The following is an 18,782-nucleotide window of genomic DNA, read 5'->3' on the forward strand; positions in this document are numbered from 1 at the left end:
AAAGCTATGATCCAGGGCTAAAAACAGGAGCAAACAGAACCTGGCATAGTCCAACTCTTCGCCCCACCTCCCCCGAGGCGAGTGCAGGGCTGTGGCAAAGCAAAGAAATGAAAGTGGAACAACTCTAATGAATGTGGTGGCACAACTCTAATGAATGTGGTGGTTAAATGCCTGTACTGCAGCCACTCATTCACAAGCCACAAGGTAGTGAGTTCAATACCAGCCAGGGGCTCAGGGTCGACTCAGCCTGGCATGAGAGGCCATGGGGGGCCCTCCATGATTGTGCTTTCCCAATGTATTACTCACACACTGATGCACTGATGCCCTGTACCAGTGAAGCATCACAGCTGTGTGGCCATTCAAAGACACAACCATCTAATGGGATGAATTTAGTGCATTTGTCCCGAATGGTGGCATGGCCACGTGACTGTGCTGTCATTAGGGACAATGGGATTTGAACATCCGTAGATTTTGGTATTGGGGGGGGGGGGGTCCAGAACGAATCCCCAGCAGATACCGAGGGCTGACTGTATTTGGTATTTGATAATCTCAACTGCTCTTTAAAAAAATGTTTCTAGTTATTTAGGTTTGAAAGACTAGACAGGGAAATCTCAGAAGCTAAAATTTCTTCTTCAAGACCATCTAGTGTTTCAGAAAATGAGATATCAGTGGCTGACAGTTATTTCAGAGTCCGTTACCTACTCTTCTGTAGTCCCACCATCACACACACACACACACACACACACACAGTCAGCCCTCCATATCCATGGATTATCCACAGATTGAAGCGTCCATAACTTGAAAATATTTTTAAAAATGAACAAAAGACAAAAAACAAAACAAAACAAAAACCTTGTTTTTGCCATTTTATATAAGGGACACCATGTTACTATAGCATTGTATTTAATGGTACTTGAGCATCCACGGATTTTGGTATCCACAGGGGGTCCTGGAACCAAACCCCAGCAGATACCAAGGGCCCACTGTACCTCATACCCATATTTTCATCTTTCTCTTTACTCTGTCCCTGCATTCTAATGCTTGTAAAATATTTCCATTTTTTTCTGAAAATCTTCATGTCTGAAGCAGTATAAGTTAGGCAAAATACAGGGGATTTCCATTTTATGTCTAATATATATTGTTTTATATATAATTTCTGCTTTTTCTACTTACCAGGACTGTCTCTGGTAATATGTGACATATAACAATTCTGTGCTAGTATTTGGTTTTGCTTTTGTATTTTGTTTTTGGCTGAAGTAATGTAGTATATTTTATGTTCTGTTAAAATATTGCTCTATAATTTAGTCTTCACCAATATGTCTTGCCTCTGAATAATGGTGAGGGATGGGTGGATTTTGTTGCTCACTGTTGACGGGAGAGTTCCTTATCAGAAGTGGGCACTATTTTGAGATGGTGGAACTAACAGAAGTATTTTTTCAAACAACAAATTACTTTTGCATGTCTGATGTTTGCTGAAGAAATGGCCTCTGTTTGAGTATTAAGAATCTTAGCACTGTTTACTGGAAGGACGGGAAGCAGGGAGTAACTATAGTGAAATGTAGAACACTGCATTTTTCAAGCCACATAGTGATGCACTCCTGAGAACGTAATCAAGCCATTAGTACATCATGGAGAATAACTGGTTCCAAAGGGACACCCTTGAGAGAGAAAGTACTGTAATGAGGAAGTGGCAATGTTCTTCTAACATTAGTTGCTTCCTTTGAAATTGCTAAAACACCTGAAATGATTTATACCTGATTGAGCCTTGTATTCCATCGGATAGGGTAAATATTCTTAGGCCATTTATCATCAGTGGCTTTTCAAGCTTTCATAAGAATGCATAATCTATGGGCCCGTACAGACAGGGCAAAATAAAGCTGCTTCGGATCACTTTGGTGTTATGCTGTTTAAATGATGCATGCGTTCTAAGAGTTGGGAAGGTGTGCCAAAGCCATGCTCCAGTCCTTAGGATTGGAGCATGGCTTTGGCGTGACTTCCGGACTCTTAGGATACATGCATCATTTAAATAGCATACCTCCAAAGTGACCCGAAGAAGCTTTATTTTGGCCTGTCTGTATGGGGCCCTATATTTGCCTAAACTTGGCTAGGTGAAGGTAATTTTTTTTAAAAAAATAATGTGTGATACGGTAAGACTATACCAAAACTAGAAAATAAGTTTTGACATCATTTCCTTATGTTTATCACACCAACTTTGTGACTAATAAGATACGTGTGACTTTGCTGCTTAAAGTATATAGTTTTCTGATTGGTTTCTATTACCCCTGAAAGTTGATGTGGATGGCAGTTGTGATAATTGTTATATCAGGGATCAAAGGAACCATGCATTTAGTCCTGGATGCCCAAGTGGACCCTGGACTTGTGTTTCTACAATAACAACCCTCAGGAGCATATGCTGAACTGCTTTTGCAGCTGCAAGGCATTCTGAAGCATTATGAGATACAGAATGGAGTTGGGTTGCTGTTCTTCAATGGATGGAAAAGAAGGAGGTGATCCCAATGGATATGTCCTTAACTGGAGAATGTGGAACTTTTAAATCTAAGACTATAACTTACACTGCTGTTCACGAAAATCATTTTGTCCAGTGATATTTTGCTTATGGTTTCCTCTGTACCAAGTGCTATTCTTGTATATCATTCTTTCTTGCAATTTCTCTTATCATAGGCAGTAATTTGCTGCATTTCTATTCTGCCTTTTCTATGAGTTCAATATGGTGTACATCCCTTTCCCAGATCTTGCCAAGAAAACCATGTGATAGGGTTGCCATAAGTTGGAAACGACATAAATACACACAGCAACAACAATAATAACTGACAAAGCCTGCTGTGATGCTTTTAATGATTATTTTGCAGATAAAATCTCTTGGATAAGAGCTGGTTTGGATGCCAGTTTGAGGACAGAGACAACTAGAGAGGCATCCAGTGCCTCCGCCATTACTGTTAGACTGGATCAATTTGAGTTGGTAAGTTCTGAGGATGTGGACAAGCTTCTTAGTAGTTTGAAAAAGATTACTTGCCCTCTCGACCCTTGCCCAACCTGGCTGGCTATCCAGGGGGGATTAAAAATCATGGTGATGCTGAAAAACATAATTAATGCATCCCTCAGGGAAGGCTCCCTGCCTCTCTATCTCAAGAAGGCAGTAGTTAGATCACTCTTAAAAAAGCCTTCCCTGGACCCCCTGGATAGAAATAACTATAGACCAGTCTTGTTATTACCATTTCTGAGCAAGGTGATCGAGAGAGCGGTTGCCAATCAACTACAAGCAGTCTCAGAGGAAACGGATTTTCTGGATCCATTTCAAACCGGATTCAGGACGGGATACGGAGTTGAGACTGCCATGGTCGCCTTAGTTGATGATCTCCATCAGGGCATCAACAGGGGAAGTGTGACCCTGCTGGTGCTCTTGGACCTCTCAGCGGCCTTCGATACCATCGACCACGGTATCCTTCTGGAACGCCTGAGAGAGTTGGGTATTGGAGGCACTGCATTGCAGTGGTTCCGGTCCTACCTCTTGGGCAGGTTCAAGATGGTGTCGCTTGGGGACAGTTGTTCGGCCAAGAGGGAGCTCAAATGGGGCGTCCCTCAAGGTGCGATTCTGTCCCCAATGCTGTTTAACATTTACATGAAGCCACTGGGTGAGATCATCCAGAGACATGGGGTGGGGTGTTATCAGTACTCTGATGACACCAAAATATACTTCTGTATGTCTCGGACTGAAGCAGTGACTAAGGATGGCATCTCTCCTCTGAATGCCTGTCTTGGGGCGGTAATGGACTGGATGAGGGAAAACTGACTCAAACTGAATCCAGGTAAGACAGAAGTACTTGCTATAGGAACCCCGAATCCAAGAATGGAGTTATGTCAACCAGTTCTGGATGGGGTCACACTTCCCCTGAAGGATTCTGTTCGCAGCTTAGGGGTCCTCCTTGACTTGTCGCTCCAACTGACAGCTCAGGTGGATGCGACAGTCAAGAGCACATGCTATCAGCTTCGTCTGATACACCAACTGCGTCCCTTCTTGGAGCTGAGGGACCTGGAAACAGTAGTACATGAATGAATGAATGAAACTTTATTTCTATACCGCCGTTCCTACGATCACGGCGGTTTACAACATGTGATGAAATACAAAAATACAAAATGCAACACAATAATCCCCCCATGTTAAAACAATACAAAAACAACATTAAAATCCATCATTCATTCCAATAGTTAAAACCAATTAAAAACAATAAAACAATCCAAATACAATCCAAAGCAATCATCCAATGTGAACACAGTGTGCAGGAGAGAATGACAATCAGGGCATGTGGGGGAAGGCTTGGCGAAACAGGTGAGTCTTAAGATTTTTCTTAAAAGACTCGAGGTAGGGGGCTGAGCGGAGCTCATCAGGGAGAGAGTTCCAAGACTGCGGGGCAGCAACCTAAAAAGCCCTCTGCGCAGTCGCCACATATCTCATCTTCGGAACTCTCAAAAGTTTTCTCTCACCTGACCTGAGAGTGCGGGGCAGATTATATGGGGAGAGGTGGTCCTCCAAGTACTCTGGGCCCAAGCCATTTAGGGCTTTATAGGTAACAACCAACGCCTTGTATTGCGCCCGGAAGCGAATAGGCAGCCAATGCAGATCTTTCAAAATAGGTGTTATATGGCTGGCCCTGGAACTACCAGTGACCAGCCTGGCTGCCATATTCTGAACCAGCTGTAGCTTCCGGGTTTGGTACAAGGGTTGCCCAATGTAGAGCGCATTACAGAAATTAAGTTGAGAGGTTACCAGTGCATGTACCACTGTTTCAGGGTCCCCCCGGTCCAGGTAGGGTCGCAACTGGCGTATCAGCCGAAGCTGATAGCAGGCACCTCTGACTGTCGCATCCACCTGAGGAGTCAGGTGAAGCAACGAGTCAAGAAGCACCCCCAAGCTGCGAACTGTGTCCTTCACGGGGAGCGTGACCCCGTTCAGGACAGGTGGACAAATCTCCTTCCCGGGACCGGGGGAGCCTATCACAAGCACTTCCGTTTTCTCTGGATTCAGGCTGAGTCTGTTTTCCCTCATCCAGCCCATTACCGACTCCAGACAGGCATTGAGCGGAGAGATGCCATCCCTAGTCACTGCATCAGTCAGAGACACAGAGAAGACTATTTGGGTGTCATCAGCGTACTGATGACACCCATGCACTGGTAACCTCTTGATTGGACTTCTGTAATGCATTCTACTTGGGGCTACCCTTGTGCCAAGTTCGGAAACTTCAGTTGGTACAAAATATGGCAGCCAGATTGATCACGGGAACTTCTAGGAATGACCATATTACACCGGTGTTGAAGTCCCTGCACTGGCTGCCTATTAGTTTCTAGGCAAAGTACAAGGTGTTGGTGATTACCTTTAAAACCCTACATGGCTTGGGCCCTGAGTACTTGAGGGAACGCCTTCTTCCCTATAGTCCGTCCCGCACACTAAGGTCCTCAGGAAGAAATCTACTACAGCCAAAAAATCTAGGCTAACATCAGTCTCCCAGAGGGCCTTTTCTACTACTGCTCCAAAACTATGGAACGACCTGCCAGAGGAGATCCATCACATTCCCACTCTGACAGCTTTTAAGAAAGCACTGAAGACTGATCTCTTCCGGCAGGCCTTTCCAACTTAGTTACCCTCCCCAGATATAGAGATATTTGTCCCTCATTTGTCTATTCTTTCCCACCTATGTTTCTGCCTTTTTAAAAATGTCTTTAATGTTTTTAATGTTTTTATACTATTACTGTTTAATTCTGTTTTAGTACTGGGAATGGGGGTGGGGCGGTAGGTCTAGGATTTGATTTGATTTGATTTTTTAAACTCCATTGTAATGTGATGTATTTTATTGTTGTAACCCGCCCGGATTCTTCGTGATTGGGCGGGCTAGAAATAAATCATCATCATCATCATCATCATCATCATCATCATCATCATCATCATCATCATCATTATCAGACAAGCCTTGCAAATATATATAGGCTCAAATTGAATTTTTAATTCCAAAAGGAGTAAACCCATTGTATCAAAGGGACTAAAATAAGTGTTGACATACCAAGTCCCCAATTATTTTGTAGATCTACTCTACTTGGGACTAAGTAAGCAATGTCAGCCATTTTCTTTGCCAAATTATCTCTGGGTATGGATAAAGCCACTGTTTTTTTATCGCTTCAGAACAGTGACTCATTTTGAGCAATTATCAGAGACTATTTGGTTTCTTCATTTAAAAAAAATTGGGATATTTTATTTGTCTATTTGGTTTGTTTCCACTTTGGTTTTATATGTCAGCTGCCCTGTGGCTGGGAGTGTGAACAGCCTCCTTAAAGTGTACAATATTGTTCTGTTCCAGCCATTTTGGTGTAATAATGTATTTTTGCATCTGCTCCAGGGGCTGAAAATGTCACTTAGTAATGCTCCTAGTCTTTGTAGCTTTAAGTGTAGATGTCCTGGGGTGGACAACTCAAACTCGATTTCCTTAGGCTGCCCCAGTCATGTTTCTTTTAAGTCATGTTTCTGTATTTCTTTTAGTATGAAAGATTATTATGGTTGAACTGTGCTTGAAATGCCTTTTAGTTTTATGTACTATCAGTCAGAGGGCAAATCTGTTTGAAAACAAATGAGCTATATTATATAGACATAAACTCAACTTTATAATAAGGGTATATTTTAAAGCTCACTGTGTGCCATTGGGAAACAGAGGCATAGCTATAGCCTCAGCATTTTCCAGTACATGCATCTATGACTGAATTGTTAATTGTAACCTAAATTTTAATGGAATATGACTTTGATTAATAGATACTCTCCTTTTTCCATGCCTGCAATTTTAATTAGTCTTTTTTAAGTTAAACTTATTAATGAAACAAAAAGATTGAATCCCTTTAAAATTGAACTCACTGACTGAGCTCTTGTAATGTGGTTCCGCTTTTATCATGATCCTATATGACACATTTTAAAATGAAATAATTATAAAGTAGGCTTTATTAATAATATGAGTTTTTAATTTTTTTAGAAGAATCTTGGCCAACTTGGATAACATAAAGGAGAATGAGTGTTCTACTAATTGAAGCTTTCTACGGAGGTTCACACAAGCAGCTTGTGGATCTTCTGCAAGAAGAAATAGAAGATTGTGTCCTTTTCACTCTTCCTGCCAAGAAATGGCACTGGCGAGCGAGGACTGCAGCTCTCTACTTTATGCAAAATGTGCCACCCAGTACTAATTATAGGTAAGGAGAGCTACAGATATTTCATCTCTCTAATCCTTTGTTTTTCAGAGTTGCTCATACAAAATTTAATATCTTCATATAGATTTGAGGTCAGCTAGAGAAGGTGTCCTAGTTTAGATAAGAAGAACCTGCTAAGTATTTAGGAGCGTGCTTTCATGTTTCATTCATAGACACTTATGTCTGATAGTGGGGCTGGCAAATAAAATCTTTTGAGGAGGCAGGGCCAACTATATGGAGCCTACTCTGTTTTACAGATATTGGCCCATGGACCTGAAGTTTAAATTGCTCAATAAACTGACACCCCCCCCCCCCGCTGCCCTTGATGAGGGACCAGACTTCGTAATACAATTTGGTTAACAGCTTGTTGTTAACAGCCATCAAACTGACTTGGATTTATGGCAACTCTATGAATGAGAGACCTCCAGCTCACCTATCATCAACAGCTCTGCTCAAAACTTCCAGATTCAGGTTGTGACATCCTTGATTTGAGTCTATCTCCCTGTAATGTGCTCTTCCTCTCTTTTCCTTTTGCCTTCTACCTTCCCAAGTATTGTTTTTTCTAGTGAGTCATGGTTTTTCATGATATGACCATAGTATGGCAGTCTCAGTTTAATCATCTTGGCTTCTAGTGAGGCTTCAGGTTTAATTTGCTCCAGGGCTCATTTATTTGCCCTTTCAGCAGTCCACGATGTTGGTAGAACTCTTCTCCAACACCACATTTCAAATGAGCTGACTTTCTTTCTATCAGCTCTCTTCACTGTCCAGCTTTCGCAACCACACATAAAATGGGAAATACAACAGCATGAACAATCCTAACTTATTCAAGATAGTATTCAAAGATCTATCTCTACACTTCAGGATCTTGTCTACTTTTTCATAGCTGCCTTTCCAAGTCCTAGTTTTCTGAATTCATTATTGCAGTCTCCATTTTGATTAACGACTGATGCAAGGTATAGGAAATGTTGGACTATCTCAGTGCCTTCATTGTATACTTTGCAGTTAGGTAAATCATCTGCTGTCCTTATTTTTGTTTTTTAATGTTCACCGTAAACCTGCCTTCCCACTTTATTCCTTGACATTCTTCAGTAATTAATCTAAACCTTTGTTATTTTTAGCTAGTAATATGGGTGCATGCTCATATCTTACATTGTTGATGTTCCTTCCTCCAATTTTCATGCCTCCTTTCTCCAGGTGTAATCCTTCTTTATGTATTGTACTGTTTGTACAATGTATAAATTAAATAAATAGGTTGATAAAATGCAATCTTGCCTGACCCCCTTGTCAATTGGAAACCATTCCATTTCTCCATATTCTGCCCTGCCAGTATCCTCTATTTCTGAATACAGATTACACACCAGGACAATTAAATGTTGTGGCACAGCCATTTCTTTAAAAAAAAAAATCCAAAGTTTTCACTATGATCTGCACCAGGGGTGTCCAAACTTTTTTCGAACAGTGCCAGATTTGATGAAGCAAACATGTGTGAGGGCCGACCATTTAGCCTGACATTCTTTGAACCATTAAAATTAAATGCAAATTAACTATTTTATGCAAAGTTTATTGAAAACAGCATACTTTTCATTTTGGCCTATCAGTCAAACACAATTATTCCGTATTTCAGTGAAAAAATATTCCACTTTCTACCTGTCCTGGAAGCGGCGTCCCTCACTGTCAATTTTTCGTTTCTTATTTGTAGTTGCCATTATAAAAATTGGCCTGAAGGGGAGAAGTTATGTAGAGAATACAAGGAGTAGAAGGTGGAAAAGCAAAGATAAGATACTGCTACCACAGATTCCACTATACTCCCCTGTCTACTTTATACATGTATCCTGAGTGCACAGCCCTGTCTGCCTGTCAGTGTGTTGTCGGTGCAGTTACAGCTCCTTGTCAAGGTGTTTGGTAGGCAGAAGTTTCTTCTTCTTCTTCAATAGCTCTTAATGGTCACCTCCTTGTGGCTGTGTGTGGAGGTGCAGGGAGAAGGAAAGCCAAAATCTCGTGACGCCCAAGATCTTGTGAGATTTGGGCTTTCATTCTCCCTGCACTGGTTGATGACATCAAGTCCTGTGGCGAGAGATCCCAGGAGTTTTAAGCGGCGCTCGGGGACTCACTGGGGATGGGGGCGTAAGATCTATATTTGGGCAACTTCTCTGTCGGACCTTATCAGTCAGAATGTGGGCTGCAGTTGGTCTGCAGGCCGGACTTTGGACGTGTCTGGTCTACACAATCAAAGTCTTTGCTATAATCCATAAAGCATAGGCTGATTTTCTTCTTAAATTCTTTGGTATGTTCCATTATCCAGATAATGTTTACCATTTGATTCCCTAGTGCCTCTTGCTTTCCTGAACCCAGCTTGGACACCTGACATTTCTTGCCTCATACATGGGCAACATTTTATTACAGAATTTTGAGCATCACTTTGCATGCATGGGAAATTAATGCAGTGGTCCTGTGTTTACTGTAATCCCTGATGTCCCTTTTCTTGGGGACTTGATTGTTTATTGATCATTTCCAATCTTTGGGCCATCCCCCTCACCCCTGATTTGTTGACTGATTTTAGTAAAAACTAGAGTTGATTCTACCTCTGCAGCTTGAAGCAGTTTGATTGGTATGCCATTTGCATCTGGTGGTCTTTTTATCCAATACAGAATGGTAGTTAGTTCCAAGTAGAGTAAAACCAAATGTAGAGTAAACCCAAGTTAGTTCCAAGTAGAGTAAACCCAACATTTATGTATGTTCCATTGATTCAGTGGGACTTCTCTTACAATAGCAGGATCTGTGTGGTGAATGATCACTGAGGGAGTTGTTTCTTACCCCACTATTTAGAGAAGGTCATATATACAAACAGACTCTTTTTTTGTGAAGTTGAAGGCCCCCAAACCCCACAAAAAACTATGGACTCTTTTCTCTTTTGTTTTCCTCACACTCTTATTTGTTTCTTCACCAACAGCTACAGCTAGGGTACAGGTACAGTTGATGATGGGTAACCTGTTGCCTAGATCCAGGCTTTGCACATGCTACTTTTCTTGACAAAAGTAACCCATTTCATCACCTTAAATAACTGTGCGAATCCACACAGTTTGATAATATACCATGCTGCATGTCTGCTATGATTTCAATGTAATGTTAGGAAAAAATTTAACATTTAAATTGCAAATCTTTTAAAATAATTTGTTTTCTGCTTATTCCTTGATTGTCTTTACTATATCAGATTTCACATGCAGTTCTAGCCTGAAACAACTTTATTTTTTTAATATTCTTTATTTTTTTTCTGAGGCTGTTTGAATGTGAATTTTGCATTGCTGGACTTTGAAACAATCCTATTTTATGGGAGTATGTATGTATTATGTAAATTTTTCTACATCACAGCGACATCCTCCAACGCATTGCAATGTTATCTCAGCTCCTTCAAGGTCAGCAGCCCAAGCTGTCCAGCACTTTCTGTATTAAGCTAATCAGACATAACTCATAGGCATACACCTCATTAGTTTAACGTACAGTTACACTGACCTAAGATAACTTAATTCCAATTTGTCAAATAACCTACATTTTAACAGAAAGTACTGGAAGTTTAAAAACTGATTTGAAGTTAGCAAACTTGCAATCTGTCATGTACTTATGTGCAATATAACCTTCACAAACAGTAAATAAATCTACACTTAAGCAGTACAACATAATGAAGAGGTGATGGCACTATCTTTGTTATTGGCATTTCATTAAAGAGAAAATAATTTTGGGCACTTTTTATAGGTATATGTGTAATAAAAATGTGGTACCAGTAATAAGTTGGAAGTTGAAAACTTCAAAGTCCCATTTATTTCTAGTTTTAAAATTATGTGAGTAGTATTTTCCTACTACAGACAGTATTTATTTTATTTAAGTATTAAAATCCTTATACCCTGCCCTGGCTGTGTACAACTAAAATCAATCTATACAGTTAATAACAATTTAATATTGAAAATTATAAAAATAATTTAAGGAAACAATAGGACTTCCATGACCTGGTATTTGCTGGATCATTTCCCACTAACGCTTCTAGTATACTAATAACTACTGCTATGCTACTGGTATAGTTGTAATAGTTGCAACTAGTTCATAATTACAACAACAAAAGGAACTATTACAACTAGTTGTAATGACAACTAGTTGTAATAGTTGCTTTCATTGTTGTAATGATGATTATAATAATAATGAATAAATGATATTTATTGTATTCATGGCATAAATTGCATCCACACTTCAGAAGTAATCTTGTTTGACAACACTTTAACTGCCCTGGCTCAATGCTATGGAGTTCTGGAAGTTTGTTGTGGTTCCAGAGGGGAGCTTTGCTTCGCTCTGGGGTGACAGCAAAATACAGTTCCCAGAATTCTATAGCATTGAGCCAAGGCAGTTAAAGCAGTGTCAAACTGGATTACTTCTGCAGTGTGGATGCAGCCATAGTGACTTTACTGTGAACTTTTTGATGCAGAATTGTGTTTTAGACCAACACTTACGCACAAATACAAGGGGTCAGCATGGAAAGAAGAGATTATTAATAGGACACATGGGGTTATCTCCTGAAGACAGTCCCCACTTTTTTCTTCACAGCCTTACATGATAAGGCTGGTGGGGAAAGAATATTAGAAGTCATCAAGGAGTGCTTGCCAGGTGGATTTATGACAACATTTGGGAGGGGCATTTTGCTACAGAAAAGAAGACAAATATTATCATAGCCTGCGTTAACAGAAATAAACAGACTTCCCCTTTGGAGCAGCCTGCTGCCGCCCCTTTCAGCATGGAATTGGGGCTGCAGCAACTTGATTTGGCCTTTCCCCGATGCTAAAAGGAATGTCAAAATGCTGCTCCTTTGTGTGCTGGGGAAAAGGTGCCTTTGCTGCTGCATTGGCACTTTTTCTTTTTTAAAATTAAATTTATTAATACATTCTAAAACAAAACATGACAACAAACAGTACACCGAAACAACAATAAACAAAGACAATAACCCAGAAAAGGCCCTGAAAATTATATTCAGGAATCCTGAAAGACATCTTTTCATAAAAATTTAGCTAAAATTGGGGGATGTCTAGAGACTAAATCTTGCTGGATGTATTCAATAAATGGGTGCCAAACCTTATGAAAAGTCAATCCAGAGTGTAAGCCTCTCGCTCTGTTATTATTTTCTGCCATTTTCTCCATTAACCACAAGTCCCAGAGTCTATTATTATTATTATTATTATTATTATTATTATTAACCTTTATTTATAAAGCGCTGTAAATTTACACAGCGCTGTACATACAATCTTTTAGTCAGATGGTTCCCTGCCCTCAGGCTTACAATCTAAAAGACACGAAACAAAAGGATAAGGGAGTGGTGGTGGGGAATAGGATCAGGTCCAGCAGATCTTCTCCACCTCCGAGGCTTGGACCAAGGCAGATGGACTGGAGGAAGTGCTTGGCTTCTTAATGGATGGTTAAAAGGAGGCTTCCTGGGTCAGAGAGGGGCTTGCCTCTGGGAACGCTAGTCTAGTCCACCATCCTGCAGTATTCAACTTTCCAGTTTGCCAGTTCTTGGCTATCTCAAGCCTGGCAACAGCCAGAAGAAAACTAATACGTTCTTTGTGCTGCAGGGCTTTATTTTCATTCATAAAAATGGAGAACAGGAGCAGGAGTGGTGATAATTGTATTCTTTGTTTAGTGATCTTGGAGATTAGTTGTAACATTTCTATTCATTAATCATACACTAAAGGACAAGCCAGCCACATATGTACAAATTTTCCCCTACCTTCACAACCCCTCCAGCATTTTGGATTAGCATTGGTAGACATACAGTTGGTCCTCGCCTTACGCGGGGATCCGTTCCGGATCCCGCCGCGTAAGGCGAATTCCGCCTATGCTCGAGCCCCATTGGAAACAATGGGGCTCGTGTGCGGCGGCGCGCGGGGTGCAACGGGCGCATGCGCCCATTCAAATGAATGGGACGCACCGCCCCTTCCACCCGTGCGGCTTGAGCACGTATGCTCAAGCCGCATATGGCGCGCCCGCGTATGGCGCAGGCACGCTGTATGAGCCAATTTGACTGGGGTGGGGTACCATTGATGGACCAACTTGATAATATTCTCTTTAATGGCAATGGACCTAGTTTTAAATGGTAAATGAGTCCGTATATATTCCCAAGTCTTACTATCAATTGAAAGGGAAAGTTCTGTTTCCCATCCTACCTTATGAAGCGTCGAGTTCCCAAGTGTTTCCTCTAACAGACAATTATATATGCATGCTATTTGGCCTTTAGAATATATACCCGGAGAGACACACATGTTTTCAAAAAAAGTAAGTGGGCAAGAGTATTCCTGTATCTGAAGTAAGTAAGTAAGTAAGATTTATTCAGTCATTCACTAGTATACAAAATAACTTGATAAAATAATAATTGCAAAATACAATTATTAATAATTGTTAAAAACAATTTCAGATACAAATTCAAGGTCACACATATCAGTTTTCACCAACCGATTGGGAACGTATTTTACATATGATGTAACAAAATTTTGCTACACTGTGAACATCTGAAGTAGTTTCTTTAAGTATAATTGTATCTGTATTATTTGATACCAGTTCTGATGACCAGGGCCCAGAGCACAGGTTAATTGCTCTGTTGTGATAGTCGTCCCATTGTAGAACAAATCCCTAACTGTATACAGGCCATAAACTTCCCAACCTCGAAAATGTGCATATTTTTCTGGGCTCTGGAAAAGAGGGTGAGTAAGAAAAGGCCATAAAGGGGAAGGGTAGGGGACCAAGAGATGCCTCCATTTCTTCCACAGAACCAAGGCAGTGAGCAAAAAAGGGTTATTACAAATTTTAGTGAATTTATATATAGGGGCAGTACATACCGGCCCTTTGCAATGTCCTCGTCACGTGCTAGGGTTGCCTTGGAGTGCTCCGCCCACACGCCCCTCAACCCTAGCACGTGATGAGGGTGTAAAAATGGCGGTGCCCTGTATACATGGGCACCGCCATTGTTACACCACCGCCATGGCTTTAAAAGAACCCGCTTTTCGTGGGTTCTTTTTCCACCGGTAGGAAACTGTGCAGTTTGGCGTGTGCAGCTTCCCTCCGGTGGGAAAACAGGCACTGGGAGGCCACCCTTTTTGGGGGGTCTGTACCGCGCCATAGATTCCGGGGGGGAAAAACTGATCAAAGGTAGCAGGGGATGCAGAGTTAACTTCAATGTCTACCCAATTGGTCAGACTATTTCTGCTAATCAACTGGGTGATCTGACTTAGCTCAGAAGCTTTAAAGTAAAGATCAAATTTCGGAAGTGACAACCCTCCATATCCAGTTTTAGAATGCTTGACCGCTTTTGAGAAGTCTGGGTGTTTCCCATTAAAAACTAGATAGTCCACTAAGTTGTTCCAGCATTTAAAGTATGAGTTCGGTGGCCTCAAGGGAATCATTTGGAAAAGAAACAATAGTTTTGGCAGAATGAAAGATTTAACTAAAGCAACATTGCCCAAAAGGGAGAAATGAAGTGACCTCCAATGGGCCAGTTTTGATTTAATCCACTTAGTGATTGGATTATAATTGCGAGGAATAAGTTGAAAGATATCTCTTGTGATGATGACCCCTAGATACTTTAAACCTGAGGGGTTGATTTATATGTGCGTTAATCCCTTCCAAGAGTGCTGGGTTTCAAGAGTTGCATTGAGACAGAGCATCCTAGATTTTTGATAATTTATTTGGAATCCAAAGAACCTGCCAAACTGTTTCAATACTTTATTAATCTCCTTGAAAGAATCAGGTAAGTTTTTAATGTAAAGCATCATGTCATCTGCGTAAAGCCCAATTTTGTGCATAGTCTTATTGATTTTTATTCCTTCTATCTTGTTGTTGTCTCTGATCAATGTTGTAAGAGGTTCCAACGCTATTCCAAAGAGGAGCAGGGAGAAGGGACAACCTTGCTTAGTGCCTCTTTGCAAGGTCATGGGTGCTGAATCCTCCTTATTTACATATATTATCACTCGAGATCCCCAATACAGATCTTTAAGCAAATTCACAAAGGGAATCCCGAAGTTAGATTCCCCAAGCAAGGCAAAAAGATAGGGCCATTCAACCATATCAAATGCTTTAAGGGCATCAAGTGAGACAAGTGCCAGCTGTGTACCTTCCCTTGAGGCATAATGTATAATGTTTAATGTTCTCCTGATGGCATCTGACAGTTTACGTCCAGGCATAAACCCAGTTTGGTTCAGATGGATATAGTCAGTGATGAAACCATTCAGTCTGGCAGCTAAAATAGAACAGAGCAATGTGGTATCTTGATTAATTAGTGCAATTGGTCGAAAGGATTGGGCAAGCGGTGACAGTTTATTAGTTTTAGGGATCAGTACAATTCTAGAAATTTTCCAACTATTTGGCACTTTCCCCTTCAACAAAATCTCAGTTAGTAACGCTACTAAATATGGACTAAAGCAGTCTTTAAGGAGTTTATAAAATTCCCCTGTAAAGCCATCCAGGCCCAGAGAGTTGCCCAGCCGGATCCATTTGAGGGCATTATCTAATTCTTCGGTAGTGATGGATTTGTTAAGGGCGGCAGTATGATATTCTGTGAATTTTTTTAATATTTAGAAACTTAACAAATTGGATATTTTCATGATCTCCTGATTGATCAGAAGAGTACAATTTAACATTGAAATTATGAAATTCTTCTAAAGTTGTAAATTGATTATTATAAATGTTACCCTCTGAGGACCGAATGCATGAAGTCAACCTCCTCTCTGCCCTTTTATTTTGTTTTGTTTTTACTATTCTTGCATTAATTTAGAATTCTTGTTATCAAATTCATAGAACCTGGCTTTTGTATGAAATATTCTGAATGTGATAGGAATCAATCTCTCTGCATTGGCATTTTTGGATTTTTGAATATTGTTGTTGTGTGTCTTCAAGTCAAGTTGAGAATCCCATGCTTTCCTTTTAATGTGAACTCCTGTCTCCAAATTTAGCACTAGTTCTGCTATTCATGGGCTGATATATCCAAGAGAGAGAGAGAGAGAGAGAAGGGAAGAGAAAAAAGGTAAGTAAGAAAAAAAGAAAAAAAGAAGGAAAAAGGAAAGAAGGAAGGAAGGAAGGAAGGAAGAATATAACAAAATAATAGCTTTGTTTCCTATCTAATTTGGTCTTCCAGTTTTTTATGATATGTGAGTGGCATGGAAGGCCAAAACTTGTAGACAGGGTGATTACAAGTTTTCACATGTCAAATATTGCACAGGAGGTGGTTTCCTGATTGAACACCCCCCCCCAACATATTTTGCTGTATTACAAAAGGGAACCAGGGTGGAATTTTTTGAGCCTTTATGGCATACGTCTCATATGAACTCAGAAACCAAGGGGTAGATTATGCATTTTTGGTGCCCAGTTTCACCCTTCTGTACAATAGAGGGGGAATACTTTTGTAAGGCCAAGAATTAGGTATATTGACCTTCCAAAAAGATGAACCTGGATATCAAATGTTGCAGGAATTTGTTCTAAGAAATATTTGCTTGTGTATTGGTGGAATGGCTTCCCAGATTAGCACTGGGCTCTTTCGTGTATCATACGTATGAGGCATGTTTCACAATTAAGGAGAAAACAGGACTGTTGTGTAAGCCTTGTTCCTGGCATCACAGTACTTCTTACTCTGACCCTTTGTCTCCATGAGTTGGACATGGATGTCTGAATAGGATTTGCATCTTATACAGTTGCGATTCTAAATGATGTGGACTCTAAACACCAGTCCTTGTGGATATTGGAGAAGATAGTGCTGGGGCAGCATGAGTTTTAGGGGAATCAACAGTACTGCCCCATTTCCCTTTCTAAGCTGGGAATTCTCTGTACATATATAAAATGTGAAGAGTGTGTGTGTGTGTGTGTGTGTGTGTGTAGGGGTCATACCTTGTCTTGCTTTATTGCCCTGTGTTTTTCCTCCATGCAATAGGAATGAAACCAGCATAAAAGTCACTTTGCCTGACTTTCCTTCTGCTTTGTCCGACTGCCTACATTTAGGAAGAAGAATACAGGAGGAGGAGGAGGAGGAAGCATTTTCTAAAATACGTAGTCTTCTGCCATCTATGGCACTGTGGAACTAATGATAATCATAATAACAACAACAATAATAATAATGAGGATTAACATTTGCTGAGATTAATTAAATCATAATTTGCCATCAGAATAATATGGGATTTTCAGGTGATGGGAGAGAAATGCCAGGGCATTAAATGCATTCTGAAAAGTCCTTAAACTAAATTCTTGAACTTTTGTTGGGTCTGAATGAGCGAACTGTAACAAATGAAACATACAGATAATGCCAAGTGCCCCCCACTAACAGAAAGAGGAGTGTTATGGGTTAGAGTAATGCTGAAAAATAGATGCCGCAGTTTCTTTTAATATACAGTCATGTGTCTTGATTATTTGAAAATAAGCTGAACCTATGAATAATACAGAAATAAAATAAATACAAGACACTTTAAGAGGATAAACTATACTAATTAAAAATCATAAATGTAGAAATACTGAATTATAACATGCAATTTCATTACACTTCAGCGCTAGCAATGTAAATACCAGTATATATAAAATGAGGCACACACATAATACATTGCAAGCAAAACAAAACACTTTCCCAGATTCTTTAAAAAGCTAAAATGGAGGAAGCAAATATACCAGAGTCAGACTTCCTCCACAAAGGTTTCATTTTTCTTTTAAGACCTGTTTTACAAATCAGTAAAACCTTTATGCATCAATTATGACCATAAATCCATAAGAGCATTCATGTTATACTACTAACAGCAGTTAAAAAAACAAACAAATTTCGATATTATTTTGTTTTTGTTTATCAGCTAGCAGTGCCTATACACATTTACCCATAGTTTTTAGTACCTTTGTATTATGAACCTTGGTGTGGCACGTGTCAGGTGGCCCTCATTAATACACAGTCATCTCTCTGTGTTAGATAATATAATATTGATGCTGATATATGCCAGTTAGACACTGTTCAGGGATCCACTGAGTGGGTGTTATTAGTTGATATCTCTGCATTCAGAAATAATTATGACAAGAAAGAAAACCCAGGAAAATTACCTTGGATAATGCAATAAAATATGAGTGTATTTGGGGTATATAAAGGTAAAGGTTTCCCCTTTGACATGATTGTCTAGTCATGTCTGACTAGAGGGGCAGTGGTCATCCCCGTTACTAAAATGAAGAACCAGCATTGTAAAAGACAACTTCGTGGTCATGCGGCCAGCATGACTGCACAGAAAACTATTCTCACCAAAGTTATACATATTTATCTACTTGCACTTATAGATGCTTTTGAACTGCTAGGTTTGCAGAAGCTGGGACTAGTGACAGCAGCTCGCCCCATCATGCAGCACTTGGACTTTGAACTGCTGGTTTGTTGTTCTTGCAATCATCAGAATCAGCATCTTACCCACTAAGCCCCCACACCCCTTGTTTGGGTGTATATGGGCAAATATTTTCCAAGTGATCATTTTAGGAATATGCCTTTGATCCCTTAGCAAGATTGCAAG

The 18,782-nt window shown here is 40.2% G+C and overlaps 1 protein-coding gene across 12 annotated transcripts in view; it reads left to right on the plus strand.

The window, feature by feature from the left end:
* QTMAN (queuosine-tRNA mannosyltransferase) overlaps window positions 1–18,782 on the plus strand; it is a 278,206-nt gene that overhangs the window by 75,152 nt on the left and 184,272 nt on the right. For 11 of the 12 annotated variants that reach the window (XM_089520087.1, XM_089520088.1, XM_089520080.1 and 8 more), the window contains 2 exons: window positions 2,871–2,980; window positions 7,029–7,242. In XM_089520087.1, the coding sequence (XP_089376213.1) occupies window positions 7,064–7,242 (179 nt within the window). In that variant the 5' untranslated portion in view covers window positions 2,871–2,980; window positions 7,029–7,063. The remainder of the gene's footprint in view (window positions 1–2,870; window positions 2,981–7,028; window positions 7,243–18,782) is intronic. The other variant, XM_089520083.1, reaches the window with a different exon arrangement.

Source organism: Sceloporus occidentalis, unplaced genomic scaffold, assembly GCF_023333645.1.
Source record: "Sceloporus occidentalis isolate IW3139 unplaced genomic scaffold, rSceOcc1.0.p SCAF_4, whole genome shotgun sequence".
Classification (NCBI taxonomy): Eukaryota; Metazoa; Chordata; class Lepidosauria; order Squamata; family Phrynosomatidae; genus Sceloporus; species Sceloporus occidentalis.